The following is a 25,105-nucleotide window of genomic DNA, read 5'->3' as shown; positions in this document are numbered from 1 at the left end:
CGCCACGTCCTCTCGTTCATAGCACTGCAGCAGAAACTGGATCTTAGAGCATTGACCTTAGAAGAGAAAACACTAAGGCTCTGCTGGAACGGTTTTTAGCGGAGGGCGAATATAATGCACCCATATGCACCTGGGATCCCCCTGGGGATGGTGACGGCATTGCCGCATGGAGGTGACTGGTCGCAACTGCAGCGCTGGGAAGAGGCGGGAATCCAAATGCTGGGGCACCTTTATGACGATGGGACTTTGTTGCCCTATCAGGCCCTACAGGAAAGATATTATTTACCGAGGGGGGGGGATTCCTGCTGCACGCGGCGTTGACCAGAGCGATACAAGCGTATTGGCGGACTGGCTTTGCGGGACCAGAAACATCGATGGCCTGCCAATACGTCATGATGGCGGCGGGAACTTTCAAAGCGGCCACATGCCTGTACTCTAGGATGCTGAACGAAAAGCTACCACCTTTGGACACACTAAAAGCAAAATGGGAACTGGACCCGGGGAAAGACATACCGGAAGGGGCATGGGCGCTGGTAGTGCGAAGGGCCTGGAAAAGTACGCGAAACGCTCGGTTTCAGCTCGTACACTTCTATATCCTACACAGAGCATACCTCACACCACAGAAAATTGGGAAGTACTTCAAGGTAGTGGACACAGCGTGCCCTAGATGCACGAGAGCGGGGGCGGACCTGGCGCATATGCTTTGGATTTGCCCAGTGTTAGGCCCATACTGGAAGGAGGTGGGGGATACCCTGAATGCGGTGACAGACCGACAACTGGAGTTCGATATGGCCATTAGTGTATTACACTGGTTCCCCCACACAGCTCAAAAAAAAATCACGAGTAAGTTTGTAGACATGGGGCTCATATTGGCGAAAAGAGAGATCACGAGGCACTGGAAGGCAGCGGCGGGCCCCAACAGCAACAGGTGGTCGAGTGAGCTCCTGAAGTGGGCCAGCAGTGAGAGCACACTACGATACCAGCAGGCGCGCAGGCAAAACAATGAGAGAGGGCTAGAAACAGCGGCGGCCTGGGAGGCACTAGTGCAGGCGTTGCGGGACTATGGGACACCGGATGATAGCGCAGAGTAGGCGAACACCTGGAAAACGACCCTGGAACACGACAGGTGCATCAAGCACAATGACACACAATCACCCCTGTACGCTAACACTGTGTGAGCACATTACGATCGCGCGCGCCAGTGATGAGGATTGGGGAGGTGGGGAAGGGGGAGGGGGGACTGAGGGGAGTTAACAGAGGGACTGTTTTTGGAACTTAGATTAAAATGGTACATAGATTGTAAGAGTTGATGTATCTCATGGTATGACACCTGGGGACTGAGATAGGAGAGGTATTATAATGCTCAATGTTTGCCTTGTAAAAAAAACAATAAACTACGTTTAAAAAAAAAATGGGTATCCTATTGTTTCATCTTCATCACTAAGTTTCCCATGAGTTTCTGTGTCCACATCCCACTTGCATTCAAATAGTTGTCGTTCTATGTTTACACTTAGTGTCAGCTAAGGTTCTATTGTTCAGCGCTCTGGGCCTCTAATTAAGCAATCAACTCTTACCTACATGACCTCTTTGTTACACAACCAGCTAATGTGCTATCAAGCAAATTAATTTTACCTGCATGAATGGACCTGATTGCATTCTTTTCTGATTCCAAGAAGGACACCAAAGCCATCATTACACCAATGGTGCTGGAGAGTGACTCCTCAGAGCCATAGCGGGAATAGACCGGTTTGCCTGCCTCACTCAGTACAAAGACATGCTTCTGGTGCAGGCGCCAGGCCTCCATGGTCATATCCTCCTCTTCCTTTTCCATTGAGAGGGCCGAGTGTCGACGGGCGTTTTGTGAAGGAAGCTCCAGCTGATTTTCAGAGCATTCCCGCATCTCCTCCTCCATATCCACAGGTACGCCAGTAAGTTGGGTGCTCAGCTCACTGAAGTCCTTGCTGATCTGTCGCATGTTGGTAAAGTTTGCTCTCTTCTGTTCCCCTTCCTGAGACAGGTTCTCCACTGCTGAGCCTTCATCATCTGCGGTTAGGTCTTCATAGGATTTTGTGTGAGCGAACATGGTCCCATCCTGTCCAGCACCTACAATGCAAGCAACATAGAGGAAATGCTTCAATTAACTGATCAAATACACAAAACAGAAAGTGAAGAAAGTGAAAAGTTAGATGTGTGAAGGGAGTGAGAAAGGGAACAAACAAAAAGGTGAACAAATAATCTGAGCGAAAACACAAGGAGATTGGAGGAGTCCTGTGATTTAATATGTAAAAGACTTAAGAGACACAACAGAAAGAGAATTGAAAAAGTCACCAATGAAGAGGATACAACAGGAAGTAGTCGAAAGATTTGGGGCCAGGCAATATCAATTAATAGATGTGAAGATAGAGAGCAGTGGAACTGCAAAGCCAGAGACAAAAAAAGTAAGAGACAAAACAGAGGAAGTGATGGTGCCCAGTTCAGTCAAGGTTAAAACGTCATCCACACCAAAACCTCCAGACTGGGCTCTTTGTTACCACATTATACACTATTTTATAGATACACAATGTTGGCTCCCAATTGCTTGTGTCGTCTAACATCATGTGATCACTTTGAACACTGAGCACTAATCAAACTTCACAAAACTGTATTTACATACTAAGTTCTACTGCTTTATGAAGTGCATTTAATTTTTTTTGAAATGCAGCATGTCATAACATTTGCGTTTTTGTTAAGTGAATCCATTTTGACCCACTGCTCTAGTATAAACAGTTTACCAAGGTTGCTGTTAGGCATAATGGGTTGTCTTTGCGTTATGTGATGCTCTGTTTGGGAGGCCTCACTGATGATGCGTTTTCCAGCACCTAGCATTAGCTTCTAAGATGAACAGTGTGGGAGAGGTGGAGTTATGCCAAGGAGGTGAGGTCCTCTTGCAGATGTGCACATCTTGATTTCTTTTCCTTGCCTCTGATGGCATGTTTCCAGTCAATTAGATTCTGGCTGTTCCAGGGTACAGAGGCTTGGCTTTCATGAAGTACTTATTTAGTGGGGAATGGGTGTCTGCCTTCAGCTAGATGGAGTTTCTGAAGACCTGTAGGAGGATCTAAATATCCGTGTTGTGATTGGATGAGACATCCAAGCCTCTTAGGCCTTCAAGGATGATGGCATGAGGAAAATTCACCAAGGATCTGATCATTATACTTTTCATAATTTCCTAGGTAAAATGGGTTGAGGAGGAACAGGACACACACGTTTACGGAGGCAATCCTGTTGAGGTGCAGTTAGAGGTTGCAGGTATCAATTTCAGTAATTTACTGATGAGTTCCAGAGTGTTACCTTGCCTTGAGTTGGTGGAGTAAGAAGCTGTGTGATGTCAGCAGTGGCCAGTACATCAAGAAAGGGCACCTTCAAGATCTTTATGGAAGAATTACTATTGAGTGTGGAATGGCCAAGGAAGAATATATTAGCACAACTATCAATCAATCAATAAATCTAGCACAACTATTATAAGCTACTTGTATGAGATCTGTCATCATGGTTCTTATGTGGAGTTGTCTGGGTTATCAATGAATTATACAAATCTTTGCAGCTTCTGTGGCAGAGAAAGGTGGCAAGGATTATAGTTTGAAAGTGTTGCACACACGTTGCTGCTGCGGTATACAGACCATGAAGGTTGGTAGAGGTCTATGACCCCTTTCTCTATGTCGATTTCTCCAAACATTGCCTTGCAAGATCAGGACATCATGGATGTTGGTATGGATCAGAGGGAGATCCAGGTTTCCGTAACGAGTACTGATGTAATTATTTGTAGTGTGGTCTGTACTTACATTGACATGTGTAAAACTTCTCAATACGCATCGGCTATCAGAGGATTTTGGGAGTGTCCACAGTGCTTGATGTGGATGGTGATTAGCTGGATGCTTATATGGTTACATGGATTACTGACTGACATGTGGTGTGCCCGTGTGTTTGAGCTGTGATGCAGCATGGTGAGGTGGGTAGAATACACCCTAAAGGAGCATGGCTATGTTGTAAGTTTACTGAGGAGTAGGAGTCCCCGCCAGTGGCTCTTACCTTGCCCGAACAGGCCTAAATTGGAATTGTTATTGTTCTCCTTTAGCCAAAGACAATTGGGTGAGTGATGCTTTCAGAAACGCGCTTAGGAACTGGCACTTGTAATCTCGGTGTAGAGGTTGGAGCACCTTTATGATACTTCTCCAGCGTTTTTTTAATAGTACTTCTTCCATGAGTAAGAATATGTACGCAATTAGGACACATCAGATGGAGATGGAAAAAGCCCTAGACTCTGATGGCAGAAAAACAATCATGGGCATAAGCGATTGAATATGCTACTTACCAGTATGCATCTGTTCTTGGCATGTAGGGCTGCTAACATTCATATCTTAGCATTAGATCGCCGCCTAGTGTTGGGTCCGGATGATCGCACATTGTTGTCCTGGAAGAGTCTTCGAAGTATCCTGAGATAGGTGGCTCCTCCCCTGGACTACAGTGCGCATGGGCATCGGCTCCATCCCCAGATTGTTTTTCGCCATTGTGGCAGAAGATGGAGTGAAAAGTGTAAAGGATGTCCATGCTAATAAGTGAATACAATAGTATATCTGCAGCTGCGACAGGCACCGGGGAGGAGGGTGGGCGATATGAATGTTAGCAGCCCTACATGCCAAGAACAGATGCATACTGGTAAGTAGCATATTCAGTTCGAGGCATGTGGGCTGCTAAATTCATATCTTAGCATAGAATACATAGCAGTCCCTCCATTAGCGGCGGTTGCCTGTGCCAGCTGCAGAAACCTGAAAGAGTGTCTTGAGAACAGCCTGTCCTACAGCAGCTTGCTGCTTGGAATGTACGTCAACACAGTAGTGTTTTGTAAAGGTATGTGGTGTAACCCACGTGGCTGCTCTGCAAATATCCTCTAAAGGAATGTTCCCTAGGAAAGCCATGGATGCCCCCAGTTTGCGTGTGGAGTGCGCCCTTGGGGGTATCGTTAAAGTGCGCTTGGCCTTTTGATAACATATTTGGATGCACTTAACAATCCACCTGGCTATTCCTGCCTTGGAAATAGGGTTGCCTTTGTGTTGTGGTGCGAAGGCAACAAAAAGTTGTTTTGTCTTTCTAAAGGGTTGTGTCCTGTCCATGTAGTACATCAACGCCCTCCGTACGTCTAACGTATGGAGCATTCTTTCCGCCACCGTTTGTGGGTTTTGGAAGAATGCCGGTAAGTCAATAGTTTGGTTGAGATGAAACTGTGACACCACCTTCGGAAGGAATTTGGGGTTAGTACGTAGCACTACCCTATTTGGATGAATCTGAATGAATGGCTCTTGGATTGTGAGCGCTTGCAGCTCACTAACACGCCGTAGCGACGTGATAGCGATTAGGAAAGCTACTTTCCACGTTAGGAACTGGAGTTCACACGAGTGCAGTGGCTCAAAAGGTGGTCCCATTAGTCTGGTGAGGACCACATTGAGGTTCCACACCGGAGCTGGTGGTGTTCTTGGGGGAATGACTCGCTTCAGACCTTCAAGGAAAGCCTTAATGGCAGGCACTCTGAAGACAGAGAGATGCTGCCTGTTCTGAAGATAAGCCGCTATGGCGGATAGATGTATCCGAATGGAAGTGTACGCTAGATTGCACTTGTAAAGATGCAACAGATAGCAAATGATGTTAGGGATAGATGCATCTAGCGGGTTGATGTCATTGGCTGTACAGTAAATGACAAAACGCTTCCATTTCGCAGCATAGCATGCTCTGGTAGTTGGCTTCCTAGCCTCCTTGATGATGTCCATGCATTCCGGAGGTAGGTTAAGGTAGCCAAACTCTAGGACTTCAGGAGCCAGATTGCCAGGTTGAGCTGGTGCGGATCTGGATGCTGAATTTCTCCATGGTTCTGCGTCAAAAGACTGGGCGTGAGGCGTAGTCTTTGATGCGGCACCACTGAGAGTTCGAGGAACGTGGTGTACCATGCTTGGCGCGCCCACGTTGGAGCAACTAGGATGAGAGTCATCGCGTGCTGCCTTAGCTTTCTCGCGACCAGCGGTATCAGAGGGGCTGGTGGAAAAGCGTACGCAAATTTGCCTGACCAGTTCATCCATATCGCATTGCCCTGCGACTGTGGGTGAGGGAACCTGGCGGCAAAGTGTTGGCATTTTGCGTTTTCTTTTGTGGCAAACAGGTCTATCTCCGGATGACCCCACTGCTGAAAGTACGGGTGGAGTACAGATGGGTGTAACTCCCACTCGTGCATTTGATGGCTGTATCTGCTGAGCAGATCCGCCATCTGATTGTCCTTGCCCGGGAGGTGTTCCGCCATGAGGAAAATGTTCCTCTGAATGGCCCACTTCCACATGCCCTGAGCCAGATGAGACAGCTGTGGCGAGTGGGTGCCCCCCTGTTTTTGAATGTAGTACATCGCGGTCATGTTGTCCGTCCGGACTAACACTACCTTGTTGCACAGATGTACAATGAAGGACTTGAGCGCCATGAAGATTGCCATCAGTTCCAGATAGTTGATGTGCATCTTCTGTTGCTGCGTCGTCCATAGTCCCTGCACTGTGTAAGTGAGCAGATGAGCTCCCCATCCCTGGAGAGATGCGTCCGTTGTCAGGATAATTTGTGGCACTGGCTCCTGGAACAGTCGGCCCTTGCAAAGGTTGTGTGGAGTCCACCAATGCAGAGAGTCGTATGCCCGACTGGTAACCAACACTAGGTCTGTCAATTGTCCCTGAGCCTGTGTCCACTGATTTGCGAAGCATTCCTGGAGCGGACGCATATGCAACCGTGCGTGAGGGACTATGAAGATGCAGGAGGCCATCATGCCAATCAACTGCATGAACACTCTCGCTGGAAGTGAGTGTTGTGGTCTGAACCTTTGGATTAGAGACTGCATGCTGTCTATCCTGACTTGGTTTGGCTGAGCCAAGGCCGTCAGGGTATTGATCGTCGCACCTAGAAACTGCCGGACATGTGCCGGCTGAAGATGCGACTTTGGGTAGTTCAACGAGAAGCCCAGATCGTGAAGGAGGTGAATGGTAGTTGACATGTCCGCGGTGCACTGTTGTTCCGACTTGGCCTGAACGAGCCAGTCGTCTAGGTAGGGGTAGACATGAATGTTCTGCCTCCTGAGGTGCGCTGCTACTGTCGCCAGACACTTGGTAAACACTCTTGGGGCTGTGGTCACTCCGAAGGGTAGGACCTTGAACTGATAATGCTTGCCTTGGATAGTGAATCTGAGGTATTTCCTGTGGGACGGGTGTAGTGGAATGTGGAAATAAGCATCCTTGAGATCTAAGGTTGCTAAGAAGTCCCCTTGGTTCAACAAGGGCAGAATTTGTTGCAGTGTAAGCATATGGAAGTGTTCTGATAGTATGTACAGGTTGAGGGGACGTAGATCTAGAATGGGTCTGAGAGATCCGTCCTTCTTTGGAATAAGGAAGTACAGGGAATACACCCCTGTGCCTTCCTCTCCCACCGGCACGAGCTCGATTGCGCCTTTTTGCAGCATCACCACTACTTCCTGCTGCAATAAGAGCAAGTGCTCTGCGGACATAGGCCTTTGCCTTGGCGGGATGTTGGGTGGAGTGGATTTCAACTCTAGGCAATAACCATACTGGACTAGTTGTCGCACCCACCTGTCTGTGGTGATGTTTCTCCAGACGGGCAGGAATTGCTGCAGTCTCCCCCCGACAGGTGTTAAGTGGTCGGGGGCAGCGACAGAGAGTCACTGTTTGCTTGGGGTAGAGGAGCGGGAGCTGTTGTTTCCTCTGCCGCGACCTCTGTTGCTGTTATTCCTGTAACCTCCCTTGTTCTGTTTTGTGAACGAGGATTGTGCTCCACCTTTTGAGAACTGAGATTGTTGACCCATTTGTCCTCTGGTGACTCCACGTACACCTGAGCGACGAAAATTGCTGCCACGAAACTGTTGTGACTGTAGGGCCCCCATGGACTTAGCAGTTTCTGTGTCTTTTTTTAAAAAAATTTCTAGGGTGGTGTCAACATCTGGACCAAACAGACTATCAGGATTGACTGGCTGATTAAGAATGGTTGTCTGAATATCTGGTTTAAACCCCGAGATGCGTAGCCACGCCTGTCGTCTCAGCATGACGCTAGTGTTGATAGCTCTAGCAGCTGTGTCTGCGGCGTCAAGTGCACACTTGATGGCTGCGTTTGAGATTAGCTTCCCTTCCTCAATAAGCAGTTTGGTGCCTTCTTGGAACTTTGGAGGCAGGTGTTGTATAACCTGTTCTAGGGTGTCGTAATGCGCCCTATCGTAACGTGCTAAGAGTGCTTGTGTATTGGCAATGCGCCAAAAGTTTGCGGCCTGTGCAGCTACTCTTTTGCCCCCTGCCTCTAGCACTTTGGACTCCTTATCCGGGGGAGGAGCTTCACCCGTCGTCTGGGAGTTGGCACGTTTCCTGGCATTGGCGACCACAAGAGAGTCCAGTGGCAACTGTCCCCGAATGTATGCGGGGTCTGCAGGTGCAGGTCTGTACTTCTTTTCAATGCGTGGATTGACCACTCGTGCTCTGGTAGGCTCTTTAAATATATCCCCAGCATGCTTGAGGACTCCTTTAAGCATAGGCAGCGTCTTTACTGTCCTTTCAGAGACTGAAAATGTGTCGAAAAGGAAGTCTTCCTCTATCGGGTCAGCATGCATGTCCACATCATGATTGGCTGCTGCCCTCTCAATTAGCGCATGAAAACCTGCTGAATCCTCAGTTGGGGATGCACGTGCATTAAAAAGCTGCAGGTCCTGCCCCACACTTTGGGTGCCCTGGTCACCAGTGTCATCATATGAATCCGGTTGTGCATCTGGTTCATTGATAGGGAAATTGTATTGCTCGTCCTCATCATACCCCTCACCCGCAGAGTGTTCTGGTGAGGGAGTAGGGCTCCGTCTCGGAGGAGGCTGGATTGGTTCCATGAGGCCTGAAGCGTCAAGGGGCACCCTTTTCTTTTTCAGTGGGATGACATATGAGTCCACTGACTCTGAAGTGATTTTTCTCTTATAGAGGGTCAATTTGCCTGTGTCAGCGTCGATGAATTGCTCTGAATCATCCTCTGATTCGAGTACCCGACGTGGAAGTGGGCCAGCCGTTGAAGAAACCGTCTTCTTCGGTGCCGATTTGGTGGAAAAGGCTTTCGGCGCCTCTTTTGGCGGCAAAATAAAGAGAAGTTTGCCAGAAGGCTTTGCTGGATTGTCCTTTTGCGCCTGCGGCGATGATATCGGAGCCGACGGAGCAGAGGCCTTCTCCCTGATTCTCTGTAGTGAGTCGGCGATGAGGGACGTCTCACTGGGTTTAGGCGCCGACGAGGATGGTTTGAACTTTCCCTCGGATCCGACGTCTTTGTGGGCCTTGTGCGCTTTCGACGCGGATCCCGCTGTCACCGACCCCGAGTCCTGGGACCGGTGCGCAGACGTGGCAGTCTTCGATCCGTGCGCCTGCGTAGCCTCCGTGGAGCCGGCTTTGGCGTGCTTGGACGGCGGCGCCGCTGTTGACCCGTGCCGACCATCTTTCTTAGAGGACCCCTCCTCTGGCGTCGATTTTGATTGTGCAGCAGCGGAATCGACGGACTTCTTCGACTTCTGCGGACCGGAGGTCGACGGAGTCGATGGAGTAGCGGGTACAGACGTTTTCGCCGGCACGGCAGCCATCTTAGGGACACTCGAGTCCTTAAGTTTCGGTTTCGTTTTCGGGTCGGCCATCTTAGATGTAGTCGATCCCGATGCTTTCGGTTTCGGTTTCGATACAGTCTGCTCAGCAAGTAAGTCCGTGGCCGGGCCAGAAGGCGGGGCTGTGGCTTGCGGCATCGGGTCTTGGGTAAGGCCTACAGGCGATCCCGTGACCCGGTCGGTATCCTCGAAACCTTCGGGGCAGAGCTCGTCCCCTGAGCTATCCGCCGCGGCCCCATAAATCTCTTCGTCGTCTCCTACCTCATCGAAGTATTCAAGGCCTTGACCCACGACTCCGTCGTCGTCTACCGGATCCGCCTCGACCTCCGTCTCGGGTGGGGAGATTTGAAGATGATGACTCTGGTCCTCTTCATCTTGGTCGCCGAAGATGTTATCCGGATCCGGGGCCGCTTGTCTAGCTTCCATGCGCACCGCGCGCCGAAGCTTGAGAGTCTTCTTAGACCGGAACTGTGCACAGGCTTTGCACTTGCCGTCGTCGTGGTCAGGCGAAAGGCATTTGTTACAGACGGGGTGTAGATCGATGTGTGGGTACTTGGACCCACAGAGCGGGCAGTACTTAAACGGGCTCCGCTCCATGTTCAGAAAAGTTTTGCAGTCGTGTCGCGATGAGAAGGCCTCAAAGTCCGAAGAGCGAAAGAAAACTCCGCTTATTCCGGCTCCAAGAGACGGAAGACTCGAGACCGTGCGCAGACAATACCGACGCAAAAAAAGCGAGGCCTTTTGGCCGCTAAAAGTTAGTTTTTCTCGGTTTCGACAGGAAGACGTCGAGACCACATCCGAACCCAATGGCGGAAAAAAACAATCTGGGGATGGAGCCGATGCCCATGCGCACTGTAGTCCAGGGGAGGAGCCACCTATCTCAGGATACTTCGAAGACTCTTCCAGGACAACAATGTGCGATCATCCGGACCCAACACTAGGCGGCGATCTAATGCTAAGATATGAATTTAGCAGCCCACATGCCTCGAACATAACACTTACAGATCCTTTTCTCACAGTCCTCAAGATACATTTACACAAACAAAAAAATGTATGCCATGAGAAACATGGTTGGCAATTTCAAGAGACGGGTAGAATCAGGGACCCAAAAGCCTAGATCCCCTGTCTGTCAAAGAACCTGGATGTTTCCAGAAGTTAAAATTGTAATCTAAAAGCTACACTAGTAACGGTAAAATTACTAATTAAGGGATTGGTTAGGTTTGATTCCACCACATGCAGTAGGCTCTTTGGTTTACTGTTAGAAACTGACCCCAAGCACCTCATATTTACACAAATTCAGAACTCTTGTGCAAACTAGCCTAAAAATAATTTCTTCTTGTGTTGCATATTTGTGTATATAAACACGCCCAGAGATATAGACCGAGGCTAGGGTGGTGCATTTTACAAAGGCTCGCATGAGTACCTTTGACCTAGGCGTATCTGAACTGATAAACAGAGCAAGGGAAAGCAACCCAGCCAATGAGAAACAAGGTGAGTTAGCAGAAAGAAAAGCGAGAGTAGAAAAGTGGGATAAAAGAGTGGGAGGAAAAAGGGCACTAGACAAAAAAAGAGTGAGGAAGAAGGAGACATGAAAGCAAAGAAAGAGAAAAAACTAGTCAAAAACCTGGAGTAGAAGAAAGCAGAGAAAGACAAAAGGGAAAAAAAAGAAATAGTAAGAGAGACAAGACAGAATGAAGACAGGGAATGGACTACATAAAGAGGGATTCGTTAGAAAGGGCTAATTAATGTAACAGATCGAGGCAGCGAGTAAGAAGGACAGAAGAGAAGGGTTGCAGCCGGAATACCAAACAATGGTGTTGTGATGCTTGATATCGTGGATGTTACTAGTACAGGTGTTACAAAGCTATTGCCATGATATGTTGTACTGTCACGCTATATATTAAGGGCCAGACGTAGGAAGCGTAATTCCGGTCGGCAACGGCCGAAATTACCGATTTTCGGCCGTTACCGACCCGAATTAGGCTACTGAGATGTAGATGCCCAAATTGCTAATTCCGTAATTTACCGATTCGGTATTTTAAGGAATCGGTAAATTACCGAATTAGCAATGTAGGGAGCACTCAAATGAGTGCTTTCCCCTTTTGGGATTCGTTATTTACCACCAACTACAAGTTGGTGGTAAATAAAGAAAAAAAAACAAAAAGCAATTTAATGCAAATTGCTTCAGTGCCATGTTGCAGACAAATATGTCTGCAACATGTGCACCCATACACAATTGAGGGGTGCAACAGGGTGTCAAAGTGACACCCTGCCACCCTTCAATGTTTCCCCCAATTACCGAATCGGTATTTACCGATTCGGTAATTGACATTCATTCCTATGGGTCTCCAGGCCCATAGGAATGAATGACAATTACCGAATCGGTAAAAACCGATTCGGTAATTACCGAAACTTACCGATTCGGTAATTTTTTCGGTAAAATTACCTACATCCCATTTGCCTGTTCTTAAATACCGAATCGGTATGATTCGGTATTTAAGAATCGGTAATCTGGGATTACCTACATCGGGCCCTAAGTGTGGTGAAAAAACAGTGCAATAGGGAAAAGGCGGATGTTATTGTTTTATATTAGTGATTAATCAAGTTTATTGATTATGCACATGTAATGCTACCTTATGTCATTGCAATGTCGTCTTACGAAAATGTGCAGTGCTGTTATGTTTCATTACATGCAAAAATCTCAATAAATAAAATAAAATAAAATAAAAAAGAAAGACATAAGAGAAAGAGGGAGATCTGTGTAGATATACCAGATTCTTCAATATTATGTAGGACACACTGCAGTGTCGAGACTAGGCTTCCAGTACGGTGCATTTGATAAGGAACTCGAGCAAAGAAGCCTGCCTTGAACTAAGGAACTCCATTATCTCCATCATCCATTTTCAGATCTGTTGCTTTTTTGGTAAAAATTGGTACAGCCTTCGCAATCAGTTAAAGGCACATAAATTTGATATTAACATTTTCTGTCCACTTTCACCTTCTAACTCTAAGGAGAAACATGCCTCCTAACTTTGTCCTACACTCAGAAAATGTAGCTAGCGTGATGACTTGACAATTTATTGCTCCACAAATCCAACTTTCCTCTTCTTTCGCAGGGATATTGACAATTTTTAGTATTCCCAATTTGTATTTGCTATTTTCTTGACTATTGTTGTTACGTGTTCTATATTTTATTTCTCCAGGATTCTTAAGCTTGGAATTACTTTTAGTGTACATTTTGTGTTAGAATGTATTAAGTTGATTATGTATGAAAATTCCAGTGAGATATATTGTGAGGCTGAGCTTCTGGTTAAACTAGCTCACCTGGGTTGGTTGTGTATAGTGGAATCAGAAGTAAATTTGGAGTTCTAGGCTACAATTTCCCTTTTCGTTTGTGACTATTACAATGTTTTGATGGTGACAAGTTAGTGAGCCACCCTTTCATTGTAAACTCACCCACGGGGCATATTCATTATTACCTTAACAGTCATCTTGTATATTGACAATTGACAGGTTCTGGTGAATAGCGTAAAGCGGGTGAATCTTCTTGTATTTGTATCATTTTCTCCAAGTGTTTTTTTCTTTTGCCAGCAAAGGACACGCTGAAAAGCTTGTTGCGTCAAAGACAATTGACATATATGCCAGTAGGTGTTTCTCTAAAAGAATCAGTGTCCACAGTAGAATGCATTTGTGTTTCAGCACACTCAACAAACCAGCAGTGTAGCTCATTGTGCATTCCAACACAAGCCTAGAGCGCCACTGCGTCATCTCCATGCCACAGGCCCCTGGAAAGACAATTAAATATAAATTTCAACTGTGACACTCGCTCCTCCGCATACTGTGTTTGCTCAGCTTGGCTTTGACACACACCTATTAGTTGTAGCGAACACTTATTCACCAGTGTCTTTTCCCGAGCCTATTGTCCAAATAAAGGTTAATCGTCTAGGCGGAGACACACTCACCAATATTGGCATGTCACAATAATAAACCAATTGAAACCAATTTGGGAGCAATAGGTGCATTTAGATTCAAACCAAAAAGGCAGAGGTTTCTAAGGTTACATTAGGTGGAGTTTGAAGGAAGACCTACCTTTAAACATCTGCCAGCTATTGTTTCGGTGAAGACGATTTTCAAGATGAATACCAAGAGAATTTTAAAATCCGACTTCACCATAAGTTACAATTTTAAATTCTGAATCCAGAGACACCAAACTTGAAGCAGTGATCTCTTCCCATTCAGAAAATACTTTATTACGATGTAATACGGTAGCTCCAATGTTATCCTATGGGAGAGATAGGCCATGCAGTAGTGAAAAAACGAATTTAAGAGTTTTTCTATACCAGCACATGTAAGGCTTAAAAGTACATGTTCAGCATTTTAAACACACTGCGCCCTGCCCTTGGGATGTTCAGGGCCTACCTAAGGGGTGACATATGTATTCAAAAGAAGGAAGGATTGGGCCTGGCAAAAGGTTTATTTTAACAGATCAACAACTGCACACACAGTCTCTGCAATGGCAGGTCTGATGTGTTTAGAGGGCTACCTAGGTGGGTGGCACAATCAGTGCTACAGGCCCACTAGTGGTATTTAATTTACAGGCCCTTGGCACATGTAGTGCACTTAACCAGGAACTTATACACAAATTAAATATGTCAATTGGATATAAGCAAATGTTACCATGTTTTAGGGAACAAGCACAAGCATTTTAGCATTGGTTAGAAGAGGTAAATTGTATAGAGTCCTAAGGTTGGGTAATTGACCTAGCATTGCCGGCCACCAAGATTTGGCCCAAATAAATGGTTGAAACCCGAAGATCAGGACCTCAGTTTTATCACCATTGAGTCTGTGGTAGTTTTTTTTACCATGCAGATGGCCTGCATGCAGTTCTTCAATTTGGTGGCCAATGCCTCTATGTCCTTTGTGATGGACACCATTATTTGTGTGTTGTCAGCGTAGGACAAGAAAACCTATAAGTTGAACAATGTGGGGCTCAGGGAAGAACCCTGAGGAACTCCACTTGGGGTAGCTATGAGCTCTGAATAGAACTGATCCACAACCACTGTCTGTGACCTATCCATCAGAAAGGATTACAAGGGCTTCGGGGCCAATTCAGCTACCCCAATTTCCCGCAAGCGGCCAACAAGCCAGGAGGGAGAGATGGTATCAAAGACTGTGGAAAGATCCAGAAGGATCAGCACCGCAGCCTGTCCTGCATCCAGGATGTTATTGACTGCTGATAGCAATGCGGTCTTGGCACCCATTGTCACTCCTGAATCCAAACAGAGAAACATCCAACAGATGATGTTGTTCCAGATTGGTCATCAGCTGGATGTTCAGGTGTTTCTCCAAGATTTTAGTGGGTGTCTGCAGCAGAGAAATGGGCTGATAGTTTTTTTTTATCTGAAGAGTCTAGGTTGGGCTTTTTAAGAAGAGGCTTAACAACTGCTTTTTGCCAATTTTGGGAGCAACAGCCCGAAGTAATAGTGTAATAGCCTTATTAAGAGTTGATGTGAGGTGAGGAATAATATTATCAGCTTCCAGCTGTATCGCTTTAGACGAGCAGGGTTCCAGCTGGGAGCCCGATTTCACGCTGAGAAGATACTGCTCAGTCAATTCACAAGTCAAGGGGGAGAAAGAATAGTCCACGCTCTTGCTAATGCTCTTGGACTGTGAGGAACCAGAGGCTGCATAGATATCCATTTGAGCAGAAATAGAGGGCTCAGAGTTGAGACTATCCAAAATTGTATAAATATCGGAAATTTTGGTATGGAAAAAAAATGCCATCAAATGGTGTAGGTATACTCACTAGCACATTTCATTTTAGGAAATACGTTACATACGGAAGGCTTCAAGTAAACAGAAAGCGGGCTTTCCGAAGCGAACGTCTATGAAAGAAGGTAATTGGTGGCAACATTGTAACCGCATATAGATACAAATCGGTTTACAGAAAGGATTAAATAAAACCCTTTTCCCCCTCTAGTTACGAAGAGCCTGCAGATTAATATAAGAGCGATTAAGAGCGGTCAGCTCAAGCCACACAAGCAGTTCCACGAAGGCTAGAAAAGACATAGAGAATTGGATCCTGCAATAAGAGAACTACATAAGGTAGGCAGTGGCAAAGAGAAAAAGTGTGCTTGTGTTTAAAACACGCTTGAACATCATTAGTAAAGTGTTTCTGTCATGGTTTCAGAAATCCTTGACAAACGAAACAAGGAATCATCCTATCCAGTGGTATATAACAGTGTGGAGATTGAAATCACACTGTGACAGGTACTACTAATAAAGAAGTGTATTAGGGTACAGCTCAGTTTGTGAAAAATCGACAATAATAGAGAAGACACTAAACATTGTTTTATGTTACTACTTCTTTTTTAGACCTAGAAGAAAAGCCCTGATGAGGGTCCTGTGAAGAGTTTAACAGGACTTGAAACGTGTCGGCATATGGTTTAATCCATTCCAAATCAGGGGAGAAGAAATATCCCTTGCACCCAAAACGTATTGTCCATTGTAGTTTATAAATTAAGGAAACACTCTGTGGACAGTATATGAAGAGTCAAAAATAGGGCAACAAGACAAAAAGTAGTTGTTTTAATGTATTTGTCCTTCACAAATTGTTTGTTTCATAATTTGTCTATCCAAAGCGTCTGGTGAGTTTGTTTGTAAAGTAGGAATTATAGTGTATAAATGTGTAAATGTCTTTTATGAAATGTTTTTGTGATATGGAAACTAAATGACATTGTTTTTCAATTCTCCATGTGATTAATGTGTGAAAATACAACTGCAAAATAATAAGTGAGGTTGTTTGTAAAGTAGGAATTATTGTGTATAAATGTGTAAATGTCTTTTATGAAATGTTTTTGTGATATGGAAACTAAATGACATTGTTTTTCAATTCTCCATGTGATTAATGTGTGAAAATACAACTGCAAAATAATAAGTGAAGAGGTTTGAATAAATAAACCAGGATAAACACAAGAAGCAGGTGTTTGTCTATAAAGCTGAAATCATTTCAGCTTTGAGAGATTCGGAGATATAGTCTTACCCCCAATTGTGCTAGTTTCAAACGCCCCTGCCTATTCTTTGTCCCGAAGGCCTAACTCCCCCCTTTTTTTCAAAATATGATTACAGAAGGCCTGAGAGCTCTCAGTACTGGGGAAGCTGTGGGTGTGGATAAGAGGTTAATCAACTCAAAATGACCTCTAGAAGAGTTGGCTGATGCAAGCTTATTATCACAGTGTAGAGATCTCTCTTGCCTAATGGCCGCTTTGTATTCTGTCCGGATGGCCTTATAACTGGTTCTTTAGTGCGGTTCATAGCCGTTATGCCAGGCACGGGGGCAAAGAGTGAATGGCTGAAGTGAGCCATGTAGAAACCTCTATCGCTGCCAAATCTGTATCATCGTGGTCTGTCCAATTACAGCATAACATCGTGTCTTTAAAGGCCTGAGAGTCTTTAAACAACTCACTGTCCAGATGGAAGTTAAAGTCTCCCAAAAGGGTGAAGTTTTGTCTCCCACGATAGCCCCCCTACTCTGCCAGTTCGATCGAGTAATGGTACAGGCTGGAAGAAAGGCATCCACCAAGTCAGGGCCATATGAGTACTTATCCCAGGTCTCAGTGACAAAGATCTAGTCCGGCTCATGGGTAGTGATACAATCGGCCACCTCAATTCCAACACAGACAAAGTGAGAAAGGATGTGGGGTCTTGGATAGGGACGATAAAGCTACAGAAACTGAGATGTGAGGCAGGGAGGTGAGAAATCTACACAAACCATGTAGGATGCACATGTTAGCTTTTCTGGGAGGCAAGAAAACTAAATAGGTCTTATCTCACTTAGTTATGAAATCGTCTAATGGACACAGTCATGGTGAGATGTGCAGAATAAACAGCGACTAGCAGAAGAAACATGACTCAGGCATGTATAGATGTGGGGTGGCGGGGAGTACAGCACCCAGTGCTGAATGAAGTTGGGCACACCACCAAGGGAGTCTGGCATTAAGAGGGTATGGAGAATCCTCCCCTCCATATTAAATCCTAAATCAATGTATTATACCAGTATACGTATTTATTGTTATGAGGGTTCAAGAGGAGTTATTGAGGATTTAAGAAGTCAGAAATTGCTGGGTGGACCTTTGCAATTTACAATTACACATGACTGCCCGTAATGGGGAGAGAGTGGGGAGGATAGTTACAGAGGTTTCTAAAGAAGCCTTCAGAGCATGGTAGACTTATCCAAACATGAAGCATTGCAGCGGCACACCTTGACATCCAAGCAGCGAGACACCCGTGGCTCACCAAAAGGTAGAACAAAGGCAGATAAATGTATGCACAACTTACTAAGTATATGGTAGGTGAAGCAATTAGGATCCTTAATTAGAAGTTGCCTTAATAGTTATACCAAATGCTCATAGTTAAGGCAACACAAAATTGGCATAGTTGCCCTACAAATACCACATGTAACTGAAGCAGAAGAGGTCAAAATGTAATTGGATGTGTATTCCACATTTGTGATGGGAGTAACAACATGGGTCACACCAGGGGTACCATTTCACCACATTAAACAAAGGCAGCTCCAGATGGACGATATGTACTAACATATGCCTTTTTGTTGGGAAAGAGATATACATTGTAAATATTTATTTACCGAATGCTGATGGCAAATGTTTTTCAGGTCTGTCCGGACACCGTTGTGCAATATCTTGATACATCCATGTTGTTCACGGAGGGATATGAATTGTTTATTAGTTGGGGAATGTCAGGACCCCTTGCAAAAAGGCCATGGGGCAAGCAGGAGCTACTGGGTCCAAATGTGGTCCACTCTGACAGTAAAGTCAACAGCTTTCCAGCGATACCGCGCTAACTTAAGCAATAAGTGTCCCTGCGCCAGAGACAAGTCTTACCCACACCAGCAGGCGCGAAGAGTCTGGAGTCCCGGAGAACCCCTTCTCCACAGGCACTAGCAGCAGGTACAGCTAATTTCAGGTGAACCGGTCCAGATGACTACACTCAGTTGGTACAGAGTCTTTCAGTTGTGCTTCCGAAGTGACTTGAGGCTCTCTGCGGCTTCTGTTGTGGGGTAACTGTATGGTTCATCTCCCGGAAGGGGTTGGATGAGACGATCTGGTCTTTGGTCCTTTGTCTGGGTGATGGAGCAGAGATGCTCCCTCAGCGTCCCCACTTCTCCAACAGGCGATGGCAGATCAGATCTCAGTACCTGATGATCCCGGTTACCCACCTGGAAAAATGTTTCACAGAGTCTCACAGCACAGGGATGATCTTGTGCCCAACCGGCACAATGAAATCTTCACCTCGGCCCCTCCTGGCATAAGGGGTTGCCATCTGATACCGCACAAGGCTATGGCCTTTATTTCCTGTGGCTTGCATATGGAGTCGCCACCTCAACACTACAAACTGGCTTTGGCCCCATCGACGCAGCAAAATACACAGCTCAATTCCCTGGGGTCCTCTCCTGGCATACTGGAGTCACCGACTCTGTCCTGCATACGGCCAATAACCCAATCGGCGCAGCAGCTGTTTCCTCACACAGGGAGTCCACTCGACAGACCTCTGAACTGGACCTCAATCCCTCAAACTGTCTCCTGTTCCTCACAGGGTACACTGGTCTTGGCAAGCAGACAGGTGCTGGTTTTCCTGGGCATGTGGTCTTGGAATCCCTTGTTGATTTCCTCTCACCCAGCAGGGAGAACTGAAGGCCTTGGTCCCCAGTCCTGGTCACAGGCAGAAGTAATACAGAGCTTCCCCTCCTCACACCTTCCATCTGGCTGCTTGGCAGATAACACTTTTTGGTGTCTCGCACTCCACTTTTTATAGTCCATTTCCAGACACCAAGGGGTCGATTCTGATCCGTTAAATTCACGTCCGTACGATTCGCATCCGGAGCCGTTTCCGTACGACTCGTACACACACAGTACGACTCGCCGAGTACGATCCGGACCGGGGTATCAGGACGCGATTCGTACGGTCCACATCAGGTAAGGGCGATTCGTACGGTAAAGCACACATTCACATACACATGGAACGGTGCGTACCCCTCCATGATCGCAGGGGTACGCACTGTACCCCTGCGATCATGGGGGGTACGCACCGTACACCCGTCGGACATGGGGTACTCACCGTACACCCGGCGTACATGGGGTACGGTGCGTACACCCAAAGATGGCGGGGTACGGTGCGTACACCCAGTGATCGCAGGGGTACGGTGCGTACCCCTGTGATCATAGGGGGTACGCACCGTACCCGGGAGGGGCCGTTCCGTACCTGTTTCGGGGTGAACTCTGCTTTTACGGCTGTTTTCAGCTCCCGTAGAAAAAGGCTCGTATGGTGCGTACCCAACACGAATCGTACTTGCCGGTTCGGAAAAAGCAGCCGCGAACCGTACAGCTGTCGCGTACAGCGGGTTCCGAGGGAGAATCATACGGGGATTTCATTTGTACGGATCGTACTTCGTCGTACGTACGGGGGACGTTGCAGGGTACGATTCGTACGGGAAAAACGCTCCGACCAGCAATTCAGAGCGCTTTTTACCGGATCGGAATCGACCCCCAAATGTGATTTAGGGTGTGGGTCTTTGAAATTTTAGGTTGGGGTTCTACTCCTCTGCTCCCCTCTCAAAAAGCAGTCTATCACAGCAGGAGTGTCTCCAAAGTTGATAACTCCACAACACAGGTCATGGGAGTGACTGAAGTTCACACCTGGATATCAGCAACAGTCATATGTACATCAAAAGATTAGGCCAAGGCTCTGGCTCACAGCCCTATTCCTTATGACTCTCTTTTCAGCCCCATCTCCTCTTCCTGAGATGTGCCCACGCATTTTCCTGTGACCTCTCACTGAATAAATGAGCACCTTTTGAAGTGTACCGGGAAAGCCTGGTCTCCCTTCTCCAGTGTGTCCCACCCAGCTTATAGGACTGCAGCAATTCACAAATATCTCTGGGGAAATCTCTCCACCTCCTCTTCATGTTTCACCATACAGGCCTGGGTCTCCCAAAATGGAACCCAGGGCCCTCTATGCATTGCGCCATCGACAGGCACACACCCACTGCATGTATACAATCTACACACACTGCACAGCACTGTATCCTTCATGTACTGGATTACTCCCAGGCACAGATATATACAGCATATATATTTAATGTACATGCACTGCACAGCACTGTATCCTTCATGTACTGTACCACTCATAGGCACACATACATCCAGCACATGCAGTTACCATGCACTCACTGTTCAGTACTGCATTATCCCTGTATTGTACCATTCCGAGGAACACACACACCCAGCGGAGAAACACCACTTCCTGCGCTGCATAGCACTTCACACCAAACAGATGCCAGGCAAGGGTGAGTTAAACCCACAGCGGCTAAACTTTAAGAATAAGGGAGTCTGTAGGCTTCACTCAGGTGACACAGGTCAATAAAGACCAGTCTACTCCTAGTGACCATTATACAGTATGCTGCCACCACAGCACTCATGCTGCTTAGCTCCTGTTGAAGGCGGTAGCCTTCAACCACTATGAGGTAAGTGCTTTGGGCGCCCCTTAGGGGCCAACAAGACCACAATCTGTGAAACAGGCCTAGGTCATGGAGCACACATGTGATTCGTGCTTGCCTGTGACAAAAAAAAAATCAGCATTAGGGAGCCAGACATCAGCACAGTTTGGCACTCAGGGCAGGAGTGCACGTATATCACCATGTAGAATACGTTCCCGTCCCAACAGGGAAAAATTAAGAAATCTAACCAAGGCCCAATCCAAATGAAGTATGGCTGACTAACTATGGGAGGGATGTATAGAGTGGACATAGTGAACATCTGAAGGGTAAGACACCTGTTAGCACAGAAATCTTCTGTTTTTAGCAATACATGAAATCACTAGTAGGCGGGATCATATCCTGATGACATAGGAAGACTATTTCAATACGAAGACATAAAATACTTGGGAAGGTACTCGTTTGATGTTTTTTTTACAGGCACTTAACACAGGAGGATATTGCCATCCAAGCAAAGTCACATGGCACCTACATTCAGAGGCACTACAAGATAAGAGTGTTTTCAAGCAATATCAGGGAAGTGATCAAGCAATATTTTGAGAGCACGAAACACTGGGATCTTCCCCCTTTCTATGAGAAAGGCAGTCCTCACTATGATTCCTATGCAGAATACAAAGCCTTCTGAGCAGGAATCAGATCACCCAATATTCATAATCAAAATATTGAAAAGGGCCCTGGCAAAGATGGTAGAAACCCTGATACATCTTAAACAATGTGGTTTTAGACTGCTCAGAACCTACAACAACTGACATATCCTGCACTAATTGTCATTGGCATAAGGACACTATGCACTCACGGTGACAGCTATAGTGAAAGTTTTTGATTCCACTGGATGTGCTAATTACAAGTGATAGAGAAAATAATATATGGATCTGGCTTCTTAGGTTGTGTTAAGTAACTGTATTGACAACCAATGTCAACAGTGAAGACAGATCAGGGTCACCAAGCAGCTGGAGGGTGGAGAGAAGGACAAGGCCTGGTTGTACCCTTTCACCTCTAGTGTTTGCACTCATGGTCAATCCATTGGCGTCTACACTTAGATTAGTGTTGTGGGATTAGGGCATCATATCGGAAATAGCCACTTGATATAGGGCCTACATGGGGATGATACAGTTATTGATGAGCCAGCCTGACATACCTGCACCACTGCTTTGGTAGAATTAGAAAGATTTGGCAGGGCTGCTAAGTGCATTGGTTCGCTTTTCTGTAAGATTATATAACATAGTTTACTAAAGTATGTATATCAGTGGTATTAAACACAAGCATCTTATAGGTCTTTGTGCATTGGCCCCAAAACATCGAACAATGGAATGAAACGTTAATAATCAGTGAATATTTATATACAATTATGACACATATATATGGCTGTATCCGCATTGAACTTTTGATAAATGGCGATGGACGTTTCGGGCCAATTCACAAAGGTATAGGAGTATGTAAAGAGCATTCCTATAGTATTACTTGGTGTACTCAAAAATGCTTTTGTGACTCATCTCCAAAGAAAATAACTGGTATCAAATGTCGCTGTTTAAAATTTAGGGGGTCATTACAATGGCGGAAGGCCCGCCACCGCCAGCCGGTTTCACGTTCTAGGGTGGAAGTCCCCCCTTTCCGCCCGAGCCGAGGAGGGCGCCGGGAGGAAGGAGACCACATCCAGAGCCTGCGGCAGCGAGGATACAGAAAAGAGCATCAGGCGGCAGGTAAGTTCTTAGTATTTTACTTTTAATTTACATTGTTGTTTGTTTTCCTCCCCTGCCCACCGCCCACCGTCCCCCGCCCCACCACTCCACATGCACACCAGCCACTACTGCTTCCCATGCATAGTATCTGCCTCCGTAATCACCCTTTTCCTCCGTATTTGACAATGGCAGAACTTTTTAATGAGCAGTCGTAACACCCTCTTAATAATCATTTCCTTGCAAAGGTGTATTTTCCGCATCATTTAATGCGCTCACAATTCAGGACCCATATCCAACCATGTCTCCTTATTAGCAACACAAAATTAGGAGCCATCGGCTCACATCACCCGGAGCTGTAAGGTGACCTGGTGTATATTAGTCAAGGCCAGAAAAGACAGAAATTGATGGGTGACTCACCTTGGTACAAGTGTGAACCAAAATGCTGTGCTCTTTTGTGTGTGGCACAGTGCTACATTTGGGTGTTTTTGTTTCAAAGAAAACTAGGGCACTGCTAATGGGCAGTTGAGGATTTAAGTGAACTGATCCACAAAGAGTAGGCATCATGGGGATTCTAATCATTTAATTATTGAGTAGGCAATTAGTTCTTTCTTTTGACCAATTTCCATAAGCTGGTAAAAAAGCAAGGCATGGCACCTTTTTAATGATTAGTACACATGCCCTTCTCAACACGTCTGCCTAGTAATATTCATGAGAAGCAGAGGATGGGATCAAGTGCTGATGCAACTACGGTTCCTGTCTAACATCCTCCTCAGGAAAGGACTCCCCAAGGAGTGAAAAACCCTGTTCACTGTACCTGGTTCGGTTCCCTGGACCAGTGCCGGGGTTGGGCTCTCTGACCTCTCTGAAAACCGCGCCTCCACTGGAGCCAAAGAGCAATCAGACAACGCGGAAGACATCTTCTTTTGGACATCGGCAGCCATTTCACCAAGACGGTTCCAATGTGAAGGCCCTGTACAAAAGTCAGAAAATAATCTATCACGCCACGTTGTGCATGTGAATAGGTGAAAAGGCTATGGAATGTCCAAACTCATCCACATAAACTTTCATACACATACTTACTATTGTTGCACCAGCAGGAAGAAGATTTTGCCACTTACTGTCGCTACCGAGTAAGAGGAAGGTCTAAAACTCACAAGTATTTAGGTAGAAAAGTACTTATTCTTAACTAGTGCCATTTAAAAAAACAAAACTCTGCAATAAGTGGCTTCCAGCGTCTCATAAACACACAATACATAAATATTCTAGTAAATATGTGGCTCTTTTAGCGATAGAGGCAAAATGGTGGATAAAAGTCAAACAATTGATGATGTTAAGCATGGGTTAGCATGGGTGTTCCTCAATTAACATCGGAATAAAGCAAAAACAACAGGCTATGGCTTTCAAGACAGGGGGTTGAGGTAGAATCCGTAAGCAATTTTGAGTAATTGGACTAAATTAGCATTCCTGGAGTTCATCTGTGCGCTGTATTAATAGCGATCATTATTATGCAGTATTTAAAAAAACACAATCTGGGCAACTTTGTAGACACTCACTTGATTTAACCCCTTCCATGCTGATGACGGCCCCCATGCGTCATGCAACACGGTGGGCGTGTGCTGATGACGGCTGGGGGCCGTCATGAACCCGCCCACTCTTCAGAAGTTTTAAAGGCGACATTAAGGAGAATCTTTATAGCACTGTGCTAAATAAACTGTTTAGTAATCCAGACATATGTTTAACCCCTTGGGCGCAGAATCGCGGCCGCGCCCAAGGGGTTAAACAAATGTCTGGATTACTAAACAGTTTATTTAGCACAGTGCTATTAAGATTCTCCTTAATGTCGCCTTTAAAACTGGACTGAGGTTGGTAGCAAACAAGTCATTTTTGCAACAGAGTGCCCTTCCCACTGATTTGATTTGGATTTTAGCTTCAAGAGTAGTCTGCAGCACAGATTATAAAGCTATAAGTATACTCTGGCCTCAGAAGGCAACTCCTTACCCTCCTTAATATCCACAGTATCCCCACACCTAGGTTTGAAAATGCACATATCCCAGACAGAGTTTCCAAAGACCGCCTCCCTCTTTTTGCCAGTAGGCCACAAAGACCCCACATGGAATAAGAGGAAAGTTCATTATTAGCATCCTTGAGTGAATTCTTGGCACGTTAGATTAA

General features: G+C 46.0%; 1 protein-coding gene across 4 annotated transcripts in view; it reads right to left on the bottom strand.

Annotated features, from left to right (window-relative positions):
- Positions 1-25,105, bottom strand: part of MON1A (MON1 vesicular trafficking associated A) — a 214,200-nt gene that overhangs the window by 87,648 nt on the left and 101,447 nt on the right. For all 4 annotated transcript variants that reach the window (XM_078661249.1, XM_078661250.1, XM_078661251.1 and 1 more), the window contains exons 2-3: positions 23,748-23,903; positions 1,633-2,103 (exon numbers count right to left, since the gene is read on the bottom strand). In XM_078661249.1, the coding sequence (XP_078517375.1) occupies positions 1,633-2,103; positions 23,748-23,874 (598 nt within the window). In that variant the 5' untranslated portion in view covers positions 23,875-23,903. The remainder of the gene's footprint in view (positions 1-1,632; positions 2,104-23,747; positions 23,904-25,105) is intronic.

Source organism: Lissotriton helveticus, chromosome 9 (genome assembly GCF_964261635.1).
Source record: "Lissotriton helveticus chromosome 9, aLisHel1.1, whole genome shotgun sequence".
Lineage (NCBI taxonomy): Eukaryota > Metazoa > Chordata > Amphibia > Caudata > Salamandridae > Lissotriton > Lissotriton helveticus.
Note: the sequence above shows the minus strand (reverse complement) of the source record. Positions and strands in the feature narration are given on the sequence as shown.